A 21,165-nucleotide genomic window follows, 5' to 3' on the forward strand; every position below is an offset into this window, starting at 1 on the left:
TGTCTTTCCCTGATGCCTAGAGGATGGGAGGTTCAACACGCAAATGGGTGTAAGGGCACCTCGCTGGGAGATTGATCCTCCCACGCCAACAATGTTTCGACTTGCTAGCATGCAAATATTTCCACTCGAAGTTCGACCGAAGGGGATTCTGTTCAAACAACTTTCGGGTAGTTTTTCCCTTCAACTCCATTATCTCCGCGCCGAAGACTATGTCTTTGACATTGAGTTTGATTTTAGGAACGGTGATTTTCTTGTTAGCTGTATTATACCAGCTGAGCTTTGGCAGAGTCACTTCGTGATTTTTTTCGTCATAGCGATGGTCCGTTCGTAGACTTCGACGTAAGGACGTAACGCCGGCGTAGCGGGTGTCACCAGACCAGTCGTTCGCCCGAAGCACTATGTAGAGCGGTTTCCCTCCTTTCTTTGCTTGGCATGAATTTGTAACAGTTCGGAGGTTAGCCCCAATGAGTACGGGTTCGGAGCCACAGTTAAGAGCCATTTTAATCCAGGCATCATCTTTGAATATCGTCCTCCAGAGGCGATGGGATTCATCTTCGTCAATGAAAGATAATGCATTTGCCGCTTTCTTTGCCTGGAAAGGGTCCAAAGACCGGATAATATGGTCGAGAATTTCCCATGGAAGGTTTGGCATCGTGGTTGCGATGACGCCTGTATAAACGTACAGATTAAGCTTTTGTTGCGTGAACTGTTTCGGCCTGGGGGTTTTACTCTTATATAGTAGACCGCCACGCGTTTCTAGGGGAGCTTCTCATTTATGGGCTTTAGGACTCTATCCTCTTTATGTTGTTTTCGTTGATTCGAACCTCAGAGTGGCAACTGGGAAATGCTTAAGGATAATCCTGTATTCTGCCACGTGCGGTTACATTCCACGCTTGGGCCGTTGAACGGTAGACCGTAATGGCCATTGTACTATATTGCGGCATATTAGGATAAAATAACACTGCAGCCCTCAGTTCGATGCGGCTTGCTCAATAATTCCTCCTCACTTAAAGCCTTGGCGGTGGGACCAGAAAAGAGTGGCTATATGGGCGGAACATGGAGTGAAGGTTGAAACCCGGTCGAACCCAAAGTAGCTGAGGGACTACTAAATTACTACGGTGACATTCGTCTGATCATGCCCCACCATCTACGGTGTAGTGAGCAAAATTAAAATATAAAGGGACACTGGCTCCATGACAGAGGAATCACTATCAGCCATGGAGAATCCCAGCAAAACGCCAGAAATGACGGATACACAAGGAGAGGCACCGCTGTACACACAGTCAACTTCATCCGAGGAGCCCCCGCTTCCTGGTGTTGCAACCCCGCTGCCGGTAAGAATAAGATATGAACAGACAGTACCACGCTGACCAGACAGACCCAAACCCGAGACATAGAGAAGCAGACTTTGGCTGTAGAGCCCTTCCGACCCATACTCGAGGTCTTGAAGCAAATCGAAGAAGAAGATACCGAGCTTGCATTTCGGACTGCACGTCTGGTGGGGTACATTCGGTGTTTGTGGGAGTCTTGCGTTTCCAAACATACAGATATCCAGCAGCTCGAAGAGGAGAACGAAAAACTGCGGACCGGGAACATCCAGCTATGCAACGAGGGAAACCACTTGAAGCGCAGCCGAGATGAGCAAGTAGCTCGCTTGCATACCATTGATGATGCGTTGGATGAAGTACGGGGAAGGCTTATCGGTGTGCTCAAAGTTTGGAACGAACGGTCTGTCGGCGACTTGGCTATTTTGCCGGAAGATGGGTTTCCTCAATGTTAGTAGTTGGCGTTGAACAGGTCAAAGTTGTTTCGAAGCTTTGCATTTCCGCAATGCGTCAAGCAAGTATACGATGATAGCAAGTTTTTGCTAGTCCGCCAATAGATCCCTTGATTCTGTGTCCCTAAACTTCGTTGTCTACCACGGTTGATTGCTCACCGACTGAACTTCCAGCACGCTGAACAGCGTAATTTGACAAGATTATCCAGGTGAGCAGAATGAATAATTGCAGCTGCCAAAGTCAGCAAAGCGTGATCTTCCTCGATGCGGCCAAAATTACCTCCAGAGATAGCAGCCAGCAGCGCAGGACAACTCCTAGGACCGCAACCAGAAGAAGTACAACTGCCAATCCGATCGTGCAAAGCAAAACGCAATATAGCTGTAATCGAGTCAGGGAATGGGCTGTTGTATACCCGTCCATCCACCATAAAAGGAAAGCCAAGCTCAGATAATCCACAAAGTGAATAAAGAGTACGACATCTCGCACCGGGAGAAAGACATTAGTACCAACTAGGGTGGCTGTAATCTTGATCAAGCATGAGGAAAGGAAAAATAGCAGAGAACAGATCATCAACGAAGATGGTGTACTGATGAGGCTTCGTAGCAGGATGCCCATCCGGAGAGACTGATGCGTGGTGGTCAACGTAAGAACCAAGAAATAGCCTTGTAGCACGTACCACCAGTAAGAAGGGAAATACGCTGGCTATACCAAGTATTACCTCTCTTGCGATCTCACTTTTTCCGGCCCAGCTCAGACCCATATAAACTACCAGTAAAACTTCTTTCGGTACAGACACTGCAAGGTCAAGGGCCAAATGTAAACGGTTCGCCCGGACTGCTCGACGAGACAATTCGAAACGGACGAGGCTGACAATTAGCAGTGCTGTAGCTAGAGCTGTGTGCACCGTAGGCGGAATCTGCATGACTGGCTGGCTTACTGGCAACGTGCAAGTATCAAGGGACTAAATTGAACTTATACTCAGGATTACCTGCTACTGGATTAGTTATGATATCATGCATGGAAGACTCAATAACCCTGTTTCGGATCTATAGCCATCGCCCGTAGCCAGATACCACGGAGGCTCCTTTTGGGACCCGAATAAATGCCCCTAGGAACGGGAAGTTTGTTCCTAGGAACCCAGAAGCTCCCGTGCCTTAAACCCAACGTAGGTGATGTCATATCAAATGATACTGGGATGTATTGTAGGGACGGGCTACATCCTCGGAAAATAGTTAAGTAGAAGCCATGGTCGCAAAGAATTGAGACTCTCAAGCCCACAATTCAATCACTGGAAGTGATCAAACGCCTTCGAGGCCAGAAAAGATCAAAATGCCACAGCAGAGGAAACCAGTGGCGTTGCAGAGCCCCTTCCCATTATCGAACGTTCATCGAGGTAAGTCGCTGGAGTCAAAATGACATGACAGTCCTGACTAACATCGGCCCAGACAGACAACATCCAACTCAAAGAGTTGAGGGCATCGTTAGGAGCATATATGCTGAAATGTCCAGATTGCAGCATGAACACAAAGAGGCAATTCTTCTACTGCATAACCATGGCAACATGCTGCGGGCTCTCGCAGATGAAAAAGCCAGTCTGGAGGAGCAAAATAAGTCTTTGTTTGAACATATCACGATCCTTCAGGGAGAAAATTGCGCCCTAGAGCTCAAGAACAACAAACTGAAGTCTGAATTGGCAAAGAAGAGGCTGCAGTACCCAGAGCAGCCTGACGGAAAGCAAGCTTAGAGACCTACTTTGATTAGATCAGATTGACCGGATCTTGTATGAACTCTGAGGTATTCAGATTTACCAGCTTTCAACATTATTACCCGCGAGAATTGCATACGAAGAAAGAAGAGGTATACAGAAGGATTATTGATGCCATGACTGGTCACAGGATAATATTTCGGAGGGAAAAATGCTCAATTTTGTATGTTAGATCAAAGATTATTTTGCTGCGGGGATCGCTCTAACAGGGATTACATGGAAGGCAAACCGCGTATTCAGTCGTTTGAGCCCGCAAGAAACATGCCGCAAGAAACCGCAGCTGACTTATCACCCATGGCCACAAAGCCAACTTTATTGATAGAAAAACAATGGCTATAACATAATACTCATGCGTCTCTATAAGAATAACTGGCCTTCTCTCTAGACTGACAACCAAAAGAATGCCCCCAGTCGGGTCAAAGTGGTATCGATGGATTGCTTACACCTCTCTCCCTAACTTGTATGCCATTTCCGCCGCCATAATTATAGCAGTTTGCTTGATCTATTGGCTTGCACGAGATGGGTGGCGCTGGGGGTGGACAAGACGCCATGTGTTCTTTCGTCGCCCTTTCCGATCGAAAATACTAGTTTCCTGGAGACGGTTTGCCTTCGTCCACCTGCAAAAATGCATGCGTTGGCTGGACATCTCAAATTACTGGCAAGCGCTAATCCTGGCTGTCATGCTGGCGGGGAACATTGTTGGCCTCCGACTTCGAGCCCATTCTTGGGCAGAAGCACAGAAAAGGGCTGGCTCCATGGCAGTCATCAACCTCGTGCCTTTGTGCACTGGTATCAGCTTTGGTCTTCCGGCGGATCTGCTCCATATGGACCGCCAGATGCTCGCGTGGTTCCATCGCTAGGTAGGTCGCATTTGCGTGCTCCATTCTCTGTTACACTGTTCGCTGCTCGTTACCGTCGCCAGAAGGATGGACTTGGCAAACTCACGATACATTATTCCAATAGCCGTAAGTAGAGAATATTCCGAGGTTAAGTGTGCCTAATGCGAGGATCAACATCTCATCAAATATAGGCAGGTTGTGCTCTCGTTCTCTTGATACCGGTTACTTGCGCGGCGGTCCGACGGCGACACCTGCAATTTGCGATGAAATGTCACTACCTTCTTGCAGCAACGGCGATTGGCGCGCTTATATACCACCTGGTGGAGCGACAGTCACTGTATCGGTGGTACCTGGTAGGCGCTATCTGCCTGTGGTTTTTCATTAGTGCTCTTGTCTGCACGATGGCCGCATGGGATCAGAAACCTTGGAGATCGTCCCGAAATAAGGTAGTCATGAACTCTATGAGCCATTTCCTTTGGCTTGACATAGAGCTACCTCTCAACCGAGCGATCCGCCCTGGCCAGTATGTGCAGCTTTGGATGCCAGGAGCCGGCTTTCGCGCTTTCTTTCAGCTTCCTCGGTTCTATATTGCATTCTGGGAAGATGGACAAACTCAAAGAATAGTCCGCATGGTAGCAGAGCCTCAACCCGGGCTGGCGCGAAAGCTGTACCACGAAGCACTGAGATCCCCAGTCAAGCAGTCGGCCATCATACTCGGACCGTACGGACATCCTCTCGATTTCTATCGGTTCGGTACAATCCTCTTCGTGGTAGAGGACATCGGGTTTTTCCGAGCGCTTTCATACATTGAAATGTTGGTGGAGGCCAGCCGCAAGCGAGAAGTAATAGTGCGAAAGCTAGAGGTTCTCTGGAAGCGACGAGTTGGCAAAGATGGTATGTTTCTATCCTGGACAAGTACTTTCGAGTCTGAAAGCCACCTTTGCTGACTGGAGTTCTGACAGAAAATCCATAATAGGTAAATGAATGGATACAAGACCTTTTCAATCGCGACTGGAGATCGTTTAAGGTGAGTTTTCTGCTACTACAGCTCATTCTGTGCGCTGCGATCTGACCGTGCTTCAGATTTTACGATTCAGCATCTACTGCCCGCGTACTCAATCAAGCCCCTAGGAAAACCTTTCCTACGAGCATAATGCAATGCTTTGCTACTTTTACGGCTCGATTAAGATCGAGGAGGAAGTTGCGCGGTATCTTAACAATCAACGCGGAGCCATGGCCGTAGCGGGTGAGCTTCCCAAGTCCAACCTCCATCCACTTTAGTGCGCTGAAGAGCGCAATATTACGGTTAGGGTGCTAACAATCTATGCAGTATGTGCAGGTCCGTCAATAAGTGAGGCTGTGGCGAAGACTGTACAGCCACACGCAGGAAGGAATCTCCAGCTGATCGTTCTCGACCCCGATATGAGCCCTGCGCCGGATGGTGATAAAGATTTGCCCGGTAGCGAGTCTGCAGTTGACAACTAGGATCCAAAACACAGTCTCGGGAGCGGGAGAGGGTAATCGTATCCACTAAGAACAACGAAATCTAGTGGACAACCGCAAGCTACAGTATTTATCGCCTACAGAAATTGACTCGGAAACCGGAAAAGTCGAAAGGAGCAACCACTCGAAGTGGGTGGAAAATAGATTAGCACAGGGGCGCTGAAAGCCTACCATCACAGTCACCGAACTATGAATCGCTACCAGCGTCATTCCGCGCCTTAGCAGCCTAGTTGGTTTCAACACTTCACTTAAATTCGCCTACGCGCACCGCGTGTCGGATCCGCGGCGCCTGCCTCTAGTGGAGGCCTCTTCGATTAACGCGGTTTTAACACAATGGTTGAGTTTTCAGCTCACTGGCAATCGTATCTTCCGCCGGCAGTTCATGTATCACAGGGAGGGCACTATGGAAAGCTTGGAGCCTGGCCTTGTTCGCCGCACAGCCGGTCCGCCTTCGCGAGCAGATTCCTTCTCGAGGGAACATTGATGAATCTTCTAGGTGATTGGTATGATAGAAAGACGATCGCCGGCTATAGCAAAGCTGGCAGCGAAGCGTGCCGATCTCGGGTAGGCTGGTGTGTGCATTTCGTCTCGTAGATCCAGCACACTCCATAGGAGGCACTGAACCGCCTTCTTTTCGAGACGATTTCGAGGGGCGAAAAGGTCTCTTGGTTCTATTGCTTAGTATTTATTAGTATTTGAAGCACGTAAATCATAAGCTCCTCATACCTTGCATCTATCCACAATTTAGTGCCAATAAACCAATTCATAATTATTTGCGCCGAAAGATTAGTTGAAGGCTTCAAAAGGAAGTGAGCCCTAAGTGGCGCTGATTATAAAGTATACGAGAGAATATAGAGCTTTGGCATTAGTTCATGGAAGCGTTTCCACCCTAAGTCAACGTTGATCGCACGCGAACCATATTAGATCCTTGGGATCCAGAAGGACACACGCATAGGTAGTTAGGCGCGAAGGCATATCTTGACCAGGAATTGAACAGGGAAAAATGTCTTTCCGCAATGCTGTACTGTATGCAAACGACACGGTTCAACTACGGTTTGCTTCTTAGCGGTTTGCTTCTTAGCGGTTTGCTTCTTAGCGGTTTGCTTCTTAGCGGTTTGCTTCTTAGCGGTTTGCTTCTTAACGGTTTGCTTCTTAACTGCCGGCTGGGAACCCGGTTGAATCCGCAACTTTTGAGGCCCACAAACGCGCCCAAACATGTAGTATAACTGAATATAATCTCCCATCAACTGAACCACTGCACTATCGGTCCTCAGCTTCTTTTCCCGATGGAAAATAGTTGGTACAATTATTTGCGGGACTTGAGGTCCCCTGTTCAAACCGACCGGTCATTGTCCTCACTGACGTAATTACTGTTCCCGGTATAAAGCAGTCAGTTCCCTAACCCAGCCGTTCATAATGTCCTCGTTTGTAAATCATGCAATCCATGATACTAGCAGCAATGATCACTCTAGCTATAGCTACCGCTGTTGCGGCTGCGCCAAGACCTGAACTTGATGTTCAGCCTGCCATCAACGTAGTTAATTGAATATTCCGTCTCGCGGCTTCGCTGACTAGCTTTAGACGCTTTTGCCTCCTCTTCAACTCATTGCCTGGACACAGCTTAACTGCACCGGATATTTTGGTGTCACCCAATTCACTGACTCGGTTCTGGCACGGAATATCTCCAACGCTTACATTTCTCGCAGTTTTCAACTTAATCGCTCATTGACACAGCAGGAGCAGTTGGATATATCCGTCACGAGTAACTTCACTTCCTGGTACTCCAATAAAGACCAGCTGTGCTACAACAGTGCATCCTGTAGCAACTTTTGGCAGACCTATTACGCCGTGAATGGAACCACCGCATGTTATAACACGCCCCCATTTACCTGTCACCGGTTGTGGAACAACCCAGGATTGCCTATGAAATAGACGAAGAAAGACATACGAAGGAAATAAACAACACCATCATTGCATTCTTTAAGTCATTGCCTACTGATCTGAGTGGCCTCCTAATTAAACGAAATCACAAAGTCATAGGAACATCGAACATCACAGTAGACTTCCGCACTAGCCAGGATTACACACCGATACCCAAATTGGCTTTTACACGATCGACAGCATGAATGTCCATTCCTGAATCAATCCAAACAGCACCAAGAATGGCTTCCACCGTCGTCGCACGAGTGCCATTAGTGATCTCGCCCTTTTGTGCCGGTTGGCCGGTTATAAAGTCGTCCAGCTCACATGCCTCACCTTTGCAGCTCAAATGTTTGTTACAGGCGTTCTTTCGCAGTATGCGATCCCCGTCCTCTGTGTCTAGTCAGAATTCATTACAAATTAGCGATTTCGCAGTTCAACGTGCCGATGGTACCTTCACTACCGTACCATTCGTCCAGAAGTGAAGTGGACAGAACGGAGTCTCCAACGAGTGCCAGACGCTTGTTTCCTTGCAGTGGACGAGTTCCAGCTGGATGCAAAGCCTCTTCTAACAATGGAGTGGAGTTGAAGTGGTAGCCAAGTCGGTTTTGGAGCTCCTCCATTTTTGTTGGAGCTGCTGTCGAATAGTCATCCGAATGAATGGTCTGAAGTTTGACCCAGAAATCCCACAGACCATAGATCTTATGTATCTCAGTGTGGCAAAAGCCACGTTACGAGGTATCTAGTTGGGAGCTGGCGTATGTAGGATGAAGTCATTAATAAAAGGCATTTTCCGTTCACGGATGAGGTAAACCTTGCTTAGGTTGGGTCAACGATTAGGACCACCGAAAATACATGAGAGGCGAATACTGGAAACAGAAAGCCACTATATTGATTGGATCCGAATTGACAAAGGCGAACGAACTGTTGCCACAGAAGCAAACACCCGGAGGAACAAAATGGTGAAACTAATTTCGATCCGCCCTTCACGGCGAGACAGAACACCAGCGGTGACGTAAAGAGTTTCACTTAGAGACAAACGAAAAAAGGCAAAGAAACCGTGTTGGAAAGCCCTATAGGATCGCTGAAAAGCAAAGCTTGGGTCAAAGTTGAAGAATCCCGAGGCAAGCCTTCAAGCACCATCCCCAACCGTCACGCTGAGAACTGGCGACCCACGAAATTAGGACACTCAGATTTCCCAGTTTCCCACTATATTCTGCACGAAAACTTGTGGATCAAGAAATGACATGGACGTAGAAGGGTAAATGCGAGATAATGGAACCGCATCCCACATCATGGAACTGTCCGTGACCTCTACCCGCGGGGATATAGCCAACTGAAACCGTGCTTGTCCAGTGCTTGATATGTTTCCCATAGTAGAATGCTGCGAGACAATGTCACTTATTTGACCACGTATCCTTCGTAAGTTGCCCAGCATTGACTCAACCCGCGGAAGGAAGAACGGATACTCTTCGACAGCCTCCTCAGTCTCCGTACTGAGCTTATTGAGTCGGAGTTCTATCCAGTTCACCCGCTCAAAAAGCAAAAACGCGGATACATAAAGAAAAATATCATCGGCGCACGTGTCATGGGATAACGGATCCGGCCCGGTCCAGCTGAAGGCACAGAAATTCTCATAGCTGGGATAGAAGACACATTCGATGGTAGGAATCCTCTTATCCCCATTCTGAGTATACTCTAAGCATCCGCCGATTGGTTGGTTTGAGCATAGAGAGCTACCATTTTCTGCGGGGCAAGGTGGCGGTGTCGGCATATTGGGAAATTCTCGCCAAATGGACTCAAGATCCAGATCCAAATCATAGTCTAAAGGACCATCAGCGCCGATATTAAGTATGGAAGATAATCCAACTAACCAATTTGCTCAAGTTGTCCCATTATCCTCATGCAGCAACGTTCACGACAAAAGACAGTTTATGGAGGTAGGGATTATGGAAGATTGGTGGTTTCATTGGGTTTATATGTAGAGCAGGATGACTAGCTTGCAGGTTAAGAGAAGGTCCGTTGGAAAGAAGAAGAAAAGAAACAAAACTAGGTCCGAAAGGCCCTTGACCATGTTCAAAAGAGGCAGTGTTACCAAGTGATGGGTTCCCCGGGTATACGTAGAAGAAAACGGTCAATGTTCAATATTTCCGTTGAAAGTGTGCATTGGTGGTGAGGTGTCGGAAATGCCCGCCCCACTCATACTCCGTTGAACTTTTCCACCGGTCGTCCCTGCCGGCGTGGTTCCACGCAAGAACCACAAGACCGGTCACACAGTGCTATTTGCTATTACACCCCGAGCCTTGGTCAGCGGAAGCTAGCGTGCCTCAATTTGCCCCTGCATAAACTCATTGTAGCTCACTTATCTGACATGAGTGTCTGTCACTATTCTGCAGTGTTCCGAGAACGCCCTGGTGTACAGAGAGAAAGGCCTGACGACGATCCCACAGCAGCAGTTCTTGATGATTGCAGCATTGTTGAAGCTTTTTGTTCTCCTCCGCCAGCCATTTTTGTGAGTTTTGCAGGTAGCGACGTTCCTCTTCCAAGCGTATTTTGCCGGCCGACTTGATCGTGTAGCACTCCCACAGACACAGATACAGGTCCAGGAGGTCAACGGCAGAGGACGGCGAAGAGTGAGGGTTTTGAAGGATCTGTGCCATATCGCTAGTTAGGGAGCAGGCTGCGCCGGTCGGAATTGTCTATGTCAAGGTTAGAGCCAGCCATAAAAGAGCAGAGTGAGATCTATCACCTCTTCGGGGCTTCCTGGGATACCGATTGGACTGATGAACTGATCTGGACATTCGCGCTTTCTTTTATTGGCTCGTCCCGATGGGGAGGGAGAAACAGGAGGAACTTGTTCCATTGAGGTGTAGGGAATCGAAAGCTCGTTGTTATTCAGAGTAGAGAACCAGGAAGCAAAGAGTAAGTCTGGATCGGGTACAGAGTGTCTTTTATATCAAAAGCCAAAAGAGCTCGGTACAGTAGACTAGCTTCTAGGGAGATTCCATGCTGGTCACAGAGGATGTTTTCACCACACAGCTGATAAACACGCCCGCATTAATCTGTCCTTATTCACTGCCAGACTCAATAAAGGATGCCTTGCTATGGGTGGATATCCTTGTACTTTCGGCCGATTACGCCCGGTCACGCTCATATAAATGGGGGGCACCAAGGAACCGCGGGTGTGCGTAGTAACCGCTTAACATTTCGCCGAACCTGCTCATTTCTCTGGGAGAGACAAAGCTACAAAGAAATATTAAATCAGAAGGGTGGAGAAGTGTCGGTTTGCGGATTGCTAAATTGATGAATTACGAGTTCTGTACTGTATCTGTTGGACTTGCTTGGATGATGCTAAGACAGGCCTTACGAGTTCATATTATTGTACTGTACGCTTACAGTGAACTACTGTGGACTAAAATGAAGGCGCAAAAGATTCATTTTCTAAGTATGAATAAGAGCAAGGCAGATCACGACCATATGCCACTGCTTTTTTTGACAAAATTAATCATGGGACGCGTTGCGCCGCGTAGCAGTCCGCCGCGAACCACAAGGAAGAATCCAGAAAGACAAAATGCGGGCCTACAACTCGTACGGTGACTCCATCAATCCGCCTCCTGGGCATGCGGACAAAAAACGAGCCCCGTCTACTACAGCACCATCCCAAATCGAAGGGTCACTCATATCTGCCGGACGAAAGGGCAGCCGTGTCGTATCATCGCAGGCAAGGCCTGCAAGCACCTTGCCACCACACTCCTATGGAGAATAGGCACGACGCATTAGAAACTGCTGACTCCGGTATCGATCACCGTGGGAGAAGTCCCCAAACGCGAGGACCTGCAGAGCCGGCAGTCCGTGGGGGCCGAATGCCCACTCAGCAAACGACACGAGTTCCTCGGCCTCTGCGATCGCTGCAGAAGACGCAAGGACTGCCTGCTGCGGGTCCATATACTCGAACTGTGACCTGTCAAAGTACTCATCGAAAATAGGACCGTAGTTGTAGCTATCATTAGAGGCATTCCGGTTCACAGAACCCCAGCACGAACGAGGATGCCGTGAGTACCCTTTGCGCGTCTCATGTAGAAAGGTGGTAATCTCTCGTGGGATGTCTCGGTGAATTCGATCGAGGCCGCTGAACCGCAGATGTAGAATCTGAAGCTGGGAATGCTTGGCCGTGGGTCGAAGGCACAGACGCTGTTCTCATTAGCGGGCACACGTTTACTAGGCGGAGGAAAACTTACTGCCGCAGATGGACTAGCACACAGACCCAGAGCAGACACCTGGCCCAGGTCTACAATGGCAGACAAGTTCGTTACCCACGCGGGTGACACATCCCGATCCTCCTCAAACAAGCCATCAGCATCGATAGGAGCGAGTTGGCGCTTATGGTAGACGAGGCCTTTCAACGTGGACTGGTGATGTCGGATGGCATCCCGGATGTGAGATTTTGACGCCGGGAAGTTAGACAACCTCAGGTGTAGATGTTGCAGCCCACGAAACGAACTTAAGAACCGCACAACAGCAGATAGGCTACGTCCTTCGCTCGGTTCGTGCAGCAGGTAATCGAAAGAAAATTCAAAATGCATGAGTCGGAGCGGCTTTTGTGACCGAGACAGTAATTGCACGAGACGCAGCTGATTCGGGCAGTCGCGCAGCGTAAGCGCTCGCAGGGAATAGAATATCGCATCGTGCTCTGATGAGAGATCTGGAGGCAGGGTCACCTTTGACAGTGACAACGTGGACAGAGCGGGAAGAGCTGTCAGATTCCCGATCCCCGTATCCCCATTCCTTGTCTCACCGGTACCTATATTCCCGACCCCGAGCTCCGATTGCTGAAGCCCAAGGCTCTCCCAGCACAGAGCACGGGCAAAAGCTGATGGAACGAAGCCGATGGACAGATGATCCAGGCGGCGCCAGTTCCGACGGATACACTGTCGCAACAAATCAACCTCGGACGGATGTTAGAGTCCTTCCCACTCAAACGCCGTCAGACAGGATAGGCTAGACACTCCTTCCAAGCGGTGCAATGTTTCCGGGCAGGTGCCGTCAGTGACGAGTGAGAGACGAGCCAGGCGCTGTTGGTACCGACTGAGATAGCCTTCCTGGTCGAGAACCCCCACTGGAACACATGTCCCTAGTCGCCATCTATTGCTAGTCAATCACAGGTCTAGATAGATAGATACCGGCTTATACGAACTCAAACGTGCTCAGTCTATTCGGCTTCAGGTGGGTGAATATCAGCTGCAATTGATCCTTCACGTCATCTAGGAATTGCTGATGTGCCGTCGCCTCGTCCGAGGCTCCTAGTGTAGCCGGGGACTCCGGCAGCCCCGCCGCACGGAAGATGTTGTAGTATGCACATCGATTAAACCGAACAAGGTGGAACGGAGCTTTGATCTGTAGCTGCAGCACGTGCTGGAGATAGTCCGCGGCCCGTGAAGGACCGAAACGGAGAAAGAAAGGGTCGACATTCAACACGTTCAGCGCCCATTCACTTGCTGCACAGAATGAAATGGTACGGTATATGCGAGGAACCAAAACTGCATACAATCTGGACGAGACTCGGCTGAGAACGCGTAGAGTGGTAGCTGACAGCTGGCAGGCGGTCAGTACCGTGACCAAATAAAACACACTGGAACTTACCCAATCTGCGATCAGCATCAGAATCTCACACGGCAAGGTCTCTAGCATTGTAATCTGTGCTCACAACCGCTCTGGACAGCAAGAGCCTTATAAGCACGCATCTATCCGAGCACACAGTCAAGTTGCCCAGACATTGCGCAGAGGATATATGTTCAATTTCCACGGCTCATGCATCGCGTTGGATGGTAAGCTCATTCGGCCAGCCCTTGATAAACAGGCTCAGCGCCGTTTCTGTAACCGCTCTTCACCCGTAGGCCACCAAGTCTTGCAAAACGCATTGCCAAGCTCAATAGTCGTTCGACATGAGCGGCAACCAATCAATTGACCATAACATGGTATCTTCACCAAAATTGGCAACGACAATATGAAAAATTGATGGACCGAGGAGTCGCTGCTCGATACAAATTAACAAGAACGTTCAAAGGGCAGATCTGGTCGGATAAACATGTCGGCGCACGGTTCATGTGGGGCAACGGAACGGGTCGCGGTTGGGACGGTCAGTCGCGGTCGAACCGGTTATCATTGCGGTCCAACTGTAAAACGCAACCGATTGCATTAGATTACCAAAGGGCCATTTCATACAGAATAGGTGATCGTAGTAGGTCAAGCGAGACTTGCGTTGGCCCGGTCTAGACGTCCAACCACCAAACATTAGGCCTTTTGCTTAGACAGGAATTAGAAGTGAAATTTGATCTCTTGCCTTTACGGCACAATGCCAGTGTCGAGCTTTCACTGCGTCTGCGCAACTTTGTCAGCAGGACTAAGACACCAGGTGATAGGGTATATCTATAACGCGGTTGACCTAGCAAAAACCTCTTATGACTACTGTCGTTCAATAGGAGTAGATTACCACTAAAGCGAAGGAGAAGAATACACCCACTCGTGCCGAAACTACACAAGCAGTACGAAGATTCTAACCAATCACTTAGTTTAGAAAGTTCTGCGAATCGGAGATATATATACAGAATGCATCCGATCCGAGGTACACAAGATCTCGGCCATCGCGGTACATTGTAATCAAACAGATGGTGAATCGTTCAGTTTCCAATATAAAGGTGTAGCCTTTTTCTATCAATAATGGAAGGAGTCCGTGGAAAGCAGCGATATGAGAGGTAGCGATGATCAATTCTTTTGCTCCAGCCAGTTTGATCTGGCCCCAGGATGATGGGCGATCGCCCAACTTTGTAGTCTGTCACATCTTCTCTAGATTTTGATGAAGCTCATGCTTTATTTTGAAGTACTGCAGGTAAGAAAATCCTCGAATAAGTGATTGCGTTGTAGACCAGGACTAAATGCATCACATAGAGACTGGGCCGCCAGCCATTCACCGCCCCAATCCTCTCTAACGGACGAAGCAGATAGAACGCAGCGCCAAGAGAATTGCCGATGGCGATTCGACTGAAATGTACCGCTAATGCGGGTGGACTTTGAAGCGTCCCGGTCAGGGCATAAATGGTTGGTATGAGTGACAGTAAGCCCAGTGAAACGCAGCTGTACGGAAACCAGTAGTGAACCGCATAAACACTGGGATCGGAGACCACAAAATCCACTAGGATGCCGACAGCAACAACGGTAAAGGCAGCTAGGTATCCGAGCTGGAGGCAGGGTTCAGCGCGGAACAGCACAACCACCGAAGGAAGGGTGGCCGCCCAGATCAGGACTAAAGTGGCTCCAAACTCCAGCTTTTGCCACTCAGCGGCATCATTGCCCCCGAAAGCGTCTAGAAAGCGGTAGAAGAGGCTGGACAAGCACCAGACGATGACACCTGCGCAAAAGGCAAGCACGGACAGGGAGTCCAGAATACCTCCGGGGGTAGAGGGGAAATGGAAGAGCAGGAAATGAATCACAAAAAGATAAAAGTAAAACAATCCAAAGACATTAATTATGGTGAGAATTGCAAAATCGTGCAGGGACTGCGCTTTTGGGTCAGCCATTTAGGTAGTGGTCGTGTGATTTTTTGGGCGATGGCATGGGGAAGCTGGTCTTTTAAGCTGAGTAGCAAGAGCGAAGCAGCTATTGAATGGAATGCCTCCCCAGTCCGTGTATATTGTCTGGAACGTAACCAACAGAACTTAGTAGGAGAACATCAGAGGGGAGAAAGTAAGATATCGTGCAACGGTTAACAAATGGCATTCACTAATGGATTTTAGAAAGAACGGTTAAGGGTGATTAAGAGAGGGTGGTTAAGAGAGGGTGGTTAAGAGAGGGTGGTTAAGAGAGGGTGGTTAAGAGAGGGTGGTTAAGAGAGGGTGGTTAAGAGAGGGTGGTCAAGAGAGGGTGGTTAAGAGAGGGTGGTTAAGAGAGGTGGTTATGTTGAAATTGTTGAAATATCCTGGTTACTGAGATAATAATGAGGCTGTGATCACGTGCATACATATATACCTGTTCACCAGCCTACTTGTATCTTAGACAACATGCAACACAACAAACAATCAACTCCCCTCAATAACATGGACACTGAAGCATCACTTAATAATCAACAGGTTAAGAGAAGGTGGTAAACGGTGCCACTACGGAAATTGGTCATGATTGAAACACTATTACCCAATTCTGGTCAGACATCATCTATGTGGCGGTCGGCGATAGCTTTTCCTTGAATTTACCCGCTTACTCTCGGTCTATCTCATGCTCATGAGTAACTGGCACATGAAATTATGCCACATATTGAAATTATGAAATAATGAATACATACTGATCTAAGAATTAATTATTCTTTGGATGGTTGGTTTTACAAAGGTGGCCAAACACCGCCGGCAATTGCCGCCCCTAATACTAGGTTAAGTAGCCCACCGCTTTCACTGCAATCTATTTTTTTCGGGCTAATGCCGCGGACATCGAAAATTTGTGATTGCATGGCTGGGGCATCCACCCAACTCTATCCAATTGGCTTTATGATTGCTCAACGGAAGTGTCATTCAAAGGCCACATACGATGTTTGAAGGTTTGTGACTCTTTTTGGCGACGTCTCTTTTTTCTAATTGAGAGCAGTCAATCAGCTGAGGACGGCCCTTCAAGGACGAGAGCGGTTAAGATTGAGAGCGGTCAAAGTTACAGAGTAATTATCCCAATTCCAGCTACTAAAATCGGCTGGTGATTGAAATCGAAATCGCAATTGCTGAACCTTGAATGTTCTCAGTTCTAAGAACGTTTCGAAGTGTGAAGTTCGAAGTGCGGCCTGTCTGTGTGAGATCTTAGACCAGGCGAGTGGGTCATACTCATTATTTGTGACGATTATTTGTCTTCATCACTTCCATAAATGGTCACATCCTTGCGCTCTGTTTGGAACCTGGCTTTACCGACGTTCTCAAATGAACGAAACATCGCACCCAGACTTCTACAATTTTCGCTTTACAGTGTACATCCATGCATAGATCCAAGCTACTTTCCGATCATTTAAACCCTCCTAGAAACCATCCACAAACAATCGGGAAAGACAACCTCAAAAAGCATTGAAAGTCTGACAGCATATGTTCCAAATTTATGACACGATGGATCTCACTCTTAACTACCATAATGAGCGACACGAGAATGAATTCCTGGCTCGTGCATTAAGTCTAAGTAGCTACTTGTGTCCCTTTCTTCTATCAATCAGGTATCGGCATTCTCTTACTACAACCAAAGTTCGGTCGGGAGGCTAATTCCCTAGCTTTCTACTACTTCCATGGACACTACAATCCGAACCGCCCGGGTTTACTGGCCTTGGTCAGTTCACAGCTGCCATAATACCAACAACGGTGTGCGTTGTACTTTCTTTCTCAATCAAGCTGTTTCTTAGCCCACAGTACCGAAACCACCACTTCCGCGAATTCATGATGTTGTTAAAGTATGGGCCTTTCCTTGGAAGCATATCGTTAAACATACGGCTGACCCACCATTTTGGTCTAGCGGATGCTATGAAGCTAGTAAGATGGGCTTTTTGAACATGTCTATTTTTGTTCTTTTCGCACCGCTAGATTCTTTGCGACTTGCTCTGACTGGTTGGACTTTGACCATTGCCGTCACAATATGCTACATTATCATGATTTATCTTGCCGATGACGAGCAGGACGAAACATATAGTTGAAATGTACAGGATGGATCGAAATCAGTTACCATTCTTCATCCAAAAAACAATAGGGGCCCTTTAATTTAATCGACCGCATTTTGATTCCCACGTAAAATCTGTACCACTGTCTCATGGCCGCTTGCTGGGGCATATGAGATCGAAGTTAGGTAGCGACAGTCCTCCACAATCAGATTCACATCTCCATTCTCAAGTAAAAGCTTCACCACCGACTCATGGCCGCCCAATACGGCACGAAGTAGGGGTTTGGTCCCAATTATCCCTCGAGTATCGGCCCACCTTTCCTGTCTCAAGTAAAAGCCTCACCACCGGTATCATGGCCATTCTGCGCGGCCAAAGATATTAGGTTTCGGCCACTGTGACCCTTCATTCAACGTCACCACCTTGTTGAATGGACGTTCGAGCTGTAGCCTCAATCCCTTTTATAGCGGCCAATGTCAATGCGGAACTTGAATTGTGGGCGTTGATGCGACAAAGGCATGGTTTCAAGAGACGGTAGGGTTTCCTGCTGGTACTGTACGACATAATGAGTTGATATGTCTTTCTTGTTCCAAGAATTGTGCGGTTATTATGATCAATTCTGGGGGCAGACGGAGGAGACACATAGCCCAGCTACTGAGATCAGTTAGTCAGGCCGGACGGACAGTCAATATCGAATCGTAGTCGACGAACGGAGATTGAGTATTTGGGACGCGTTATGCCACTACCTTAGGGGAAACCGTATGTAGAGTATTTGAAATAGTGCAACTAAGGGTACTGCAGTGGGCGAAGGGAGGCAGATAAAGGAGTGACTCGACACATAATTTGTGTGCTCAATTGATCTAAAAGAAGATACTTACACCCATCGATGATGACCAAGACATTGATGTTGATTAGCCGGGATGCCATAGGAATGACGGGGAGCATCGAGGTCAATCTAGTAAGCTACCTGACCTTGGGCGTAATAGGAAAATATTCCCGTTTCTAGAAATCGCTAAAAGTCACGGGGGAATTTGAGGTACCCGATTCTAGACTATACAGCCTCAACACGTAGACCGTTTTTATGTCTCTTGGCTAATACTTCACCAATAGCGAAGGGGATTAAGGAGAAAAGTTAGAGACGCATTCTATAGCTTGTTGACTGCTGGGAGGCTCCAAAGAAGGTGAGAGAGGTAAACCAGACAGCGTGCCAGGGGCTACGGTCGATGCCGTGCTAGACTTCGCTGAGGCGTCCCAGCAGTTTCGAAGTCGCACGCCACAAGGAAAGCCTAACAATGGGAACAACAATCAGGCCATGATAGGCCTGACGAGGATTTTAAGTTCGTTTTCACGAAGTGGAACGCTCTACATGTACTGTGCGTCCAAGGACACATGTTGTTGTAGCCTGCATATCGCTTCGCGAGTTGGATTCTAAACCGCGACCCACTAGGCTGGATAAGGATTCGTATTTAGTCTAGTTGAGAAGTAAACTAAAAGCGAGGGGTCGGAGTACATCCATCAGTCTATCCTTTACATTGTGCTGTCTCCAAAAATGGAATATCACACAACCTCAAAATTAAAAATAAAACTGCGGTTGAAAAATGCCAAAGATTTAAGAAATGCCAAAGATTTAAGCGAGGCCGAATGTATCATCGTCCGCCTGGCCTTCATCTTTGTGATGTCTGGTTAACAGGTTAACAAGCTGCTGTTCCCCGTCAAGGCTACAGTTTGGTGCGATGCTGCGAGGAATATCAGTACCCTAGTTGACCCATCAAGTTGATATCGCTCCTTTGTTTACACGTCATGATGAAAATCCTCAGTTAACTGCATCCCGGGTCATATTGGACTTATTCAGACTTAGTGGGAAAACTCATTTCTGGTATGCGGCGCTAGCTGACAGCAAGGAAGGGGAAAGGAAGCTACATTGTCCACGGTAGACCTTTAAGACATAAATAGACACGGATCTCCTTTTTTCTTCAGACTATCCATTTCGGAGTGCTTTCTCGGCTATATTGGGCTATGTCTTCCTCAACCGCAGAAGGAGTTCCAAAACGCAATACGAGAAACCAGGAACCAAAGGAATATAATATAAAAAAGCTTCAAAGACTTGCTGAAAGTGGGAGTGGAGTCTCCCAACCTAAGGTTGCTGCTGCAAACGCGCAAGCTTCGTACACTGAGCCAAGTTCCAGCAAAAATACTGGCGCGCATACAGACAATCAGAGCCAGTCGGTTCAGTCACAGTCGAAGCCCCCGTACCACTCTCAGGAGGAGCAACCGAGCACCGACGGTTCGAATGAAGCTGCCCCAGTTGAAGAAAATGACCAGGATATGAAAGACTATGAGCCTGAAAGAGGAACATCTGAATCACCTCCAGCCAGCTCCAGATCGGCTCATATGGCCGAGAACGTAGCTGAACCCGGTAGTCCAGCTCCTGTGGGCGTCAATGACTTGTCAGATGAGGTTCTGGTTGATCTGAAGAAGCTGTCCATTGGTCGCGATCATGACGGTGAACCGGACGCTTGGAGTTATCTAGGGCGTTCGCGTATTTTGCTGGTTCGATACGGACCAAACAAAGCGGCAAAGTATCAAGTTCAAACTGCAAATGGATATAACACAAGTGGACTGCAGAAAGTATCGGATACCGACACCCGAATCTCGCACGTAAAATATAAGGATGAGGTCGGGGAAAAACGTTATCGCTATAGCAGGAACAACATTGTCGGCATTGTTGGTGTGGCGATTTATAACCGAAAGAACATAACAAAGGACTACAAAACAGCCCCCACGACATTTGTCAAAGTCAAATGGCAACAAATCCATACAGCGGATCAAGAACTGCTGACAAGGGGCAACTGCTGGATTACGAAGGCGGATCTGGTCAGACTCACAGATCAAGCTACGGCAGAGCAAAAGATATCCGAAGCTTGGGATTTACAAGAAAAGCGCTACAATCACTGGCAAGGTCAAATGGGAAGAGACAGCCCTGATCGTTCACCCACACCTTGCCCGCTGGATACTTTCAAAGCACAAAAGGAGGAGAGAATAAAGCGCGAGCTTACAAGAGAACCTTCTATGCCAAATGCACAAAGTATGGGGCTGGGCCCAGAGGGGTGGAGGCGAGGAAGTCTCAAACCGACGGTAAACAACAACGAGCGTTTTGATTCGGTTCCGGTAAAGCAGGAATCGGACAATGAGGACAATGACCTCTTTGTCACTGACTTCAGTACCAACGGTCGGAACGCCAATGGTCGGAACGCCAATGGTCAGAACACCAATGGTCAGAACACCAATGGTGAGAACGCCAATGGTCAGGATACCAACGGTCTGAACAACAACGGCCTGAATAATGATACAAGCAGCGGATCTGGTCACAATCGGCCTCCACCAAAATTAAGCAAGTTCTATAAAAAATGGTTGAAAAGAGCGCGAATTGAGGAAACAGATCTCGATGATCTCGACGATGCATACATTGCGAGGTTCGAAGCTGCTGCATTTGTTTATGTGGACGAGCTGAGGAAGCAAGGTTACGTTGTAGAAGATGATATGGGTGTGGATATCTAGGGTGGCAACAGCGATCAAAGATTTCGGTATCGGCAGAGATCCAATTATCTCGGCAGTGATGTGACGAGGGTGTAAAAATGTTTGTTTTCCATCGCTGGCGGTGTGAGAGCTTTCCTCAGCGTACTTGTTAAATTGCTG

At 48.0% G+C, this 21,165-nt stretch overlaps 9 protein-coding genes across 9 annotated transcripts; 3 read left to right on the forward strand and 6 right to left on the reverse strand.

Annotated features, from left to right (window-relative positions):
- Positions 1–16: 16 nt before the first annotated feature.
- N7489_011659 (uncharacterized protein) lies at positions 17–652 on the reverse strand (the record flags this gene model as incomplete). The annotated part of the gene is made up of 1 exon (XM_056717408.1): positions 17–652. The coding sequence occupies one exon, from the start codon at positions 650–652 to the stop codon at positions 17–19; it is 636 nt and encodes a 211-aa protein (XP_056565030.1).
- A 2,455-nt stretch (positions 653–3,107) lies between these two features.
- On the forward strand, positions 3,108–3,522 carry N7489_011660 (uncharacterized protein; the record flags this gene model as incomplete). Its single annotated transcript, XM_056717409.1, has 2 exons — positions 3,108–3,171; positions 3,224–3,522. The coding sequence occupies 2 exons, from the start codon at positions 3,108–3,110 to the stop codon at positions 3,520–3,522; spliced, it is 363 nt and encodes a 120-aa protein (XP_056565031.1).
- A 646-nt stretch (positions 3,523–4,168) lies between these two features.
- Positions 4,169–5,867, forward strand: N7489_011661 (uncharacterized protein; the record flags this gene model as incomplete). Its single annotated transcript, XM_056717410.1, has 5 exons — positions 4,169–4,508; positions 4,578–5,276; positions 5,378–5,409; positions 5,514–5,628; positions 5,722–5,867. The coding sequence occupies 5 exons, from the start codon at positions 4,169–4,171 to the stop codon at positions 5,865–5,867; spliced, it is 1,332 nt and encodes a 443-aa protein (XP_056565032.1).
- Positions 5,868–6,844: 977 nt separating this feature from the next.
- Positions 6,845–7,102, reverse strand: N7489_011662 (uncharacterized protein; the record flags this gene model as incomplete). Its single annotated transcript, XM_056717411.1, has 1 exon — positions 6,845–7,102. One exon carries the CDS (start codon positions 7,100–7,102, stop codon positions 6,845–6,847), a length of 258 nt encoding a protein of 85 aa, XP_056565033.1.
- Positions 7,103–7,974: 872 nt separating this feature from the next.
- Positions 7,975–8,428, reverse strand: N7489_011663 (uncharacterized protein; the record flags this gene model as incomplete). Its single annotated transcript, XM_056717412.1, has 2 exons — positions 7,975–8,204; positions 8,260–8,428. Coding segments are annotated over 2 exons (399 nt in total), but the record flags the coding sequence as incomplete, so codon positions are not given.
- Positions 8,429–10,153: 1,725 nt separating this feature from the next.
- Positions 10,154–10,465, reverse strand: N7489_011664 (uncharacterized protein; the record flags this gene model as incomplete). Its single annotated transcript, XM_056717413.1, has 1 exon — positions 10,154–10,465. One exon carries the CDS (start codon positions 10,463–10,465, stop codon positions 10,154–10,156), a length of 312 nt encoding a protein of 103 aa, XP_056565035.1.
- A 919-nt stretch (positions 10,466–11,384) lies between these two features.
- On the reverse strand, positions 11,385–13,723 carry N7489_011665 (F-box protein; the record flags this gene model as incomplete). Its single annotated transcript, XM_056717414.1, has 7 exons — positions 11,385–11,533; positions 11,576–11,996; positions 12,044–12,733; positions 12,812–12,947; positions 13,000–13,397; positions 13,446–13,484; positions 13,661–13,723. 7 exons carry the CDS (start codon positions 13,721–13,723, stop codon positions 11,385–11,387), a joined length of 1,896 nt encoding a protein of 631 aa, XP_056565036.1.
- Positions 13,724–14,665: 942 nt separating this feature from the next.
- Positions 14,666–15,379, reverse strand: N7489_011666 (uncharacterized protein; the record flags this gene model as incomplete). Its single annotated transcript, XM_056717415.1, has 1 exon — positions 14,666–15,379. One exon carries the CDS (start codon positions 15,377–15,379, stop codon positions 14,666–14,668), a length of 714 nt encoding a protein of 237 aa, XP_056565037.1.
- A 4,106-nt stretch (positions 15,380–19,485) lies between these two features.
- On the forward strand, positions 19,486–21,027 carry N7489_011667 (uncharacterized protein; the record flags this gene model as incomplete). Its single annotated transcript, XM_056717416.1, has 1 exon — positions 19,486–21,027. The coding sequence occupies one exon, from the start codon at positions 19,486–19,488 to the stop codon at positions 21,025–21,027; it is 1,542 nt and encodes a 513-aa protein (XP_056565038.1).
- Positions 21,028–21,165: the final 138 nt, after the last annotated feature.

The sequence above is a fragment of the Penicillium chrysogenum genome (genome assembly GCF_028827035.1).
Source record: "Penicillium chrysogenum strain IBT 35668 chromosome Unknown utg000005l_segment0_segment0, whole genome shotgun sequence".
Taxonomy (NCBI): domain Eukaryota; kingdom Fungi; phylum Ascomycota; class Eurotiomycetes; order Eurotiales; family Aspergillaceae; genus Penicillium; species Penicillium chrysogenum.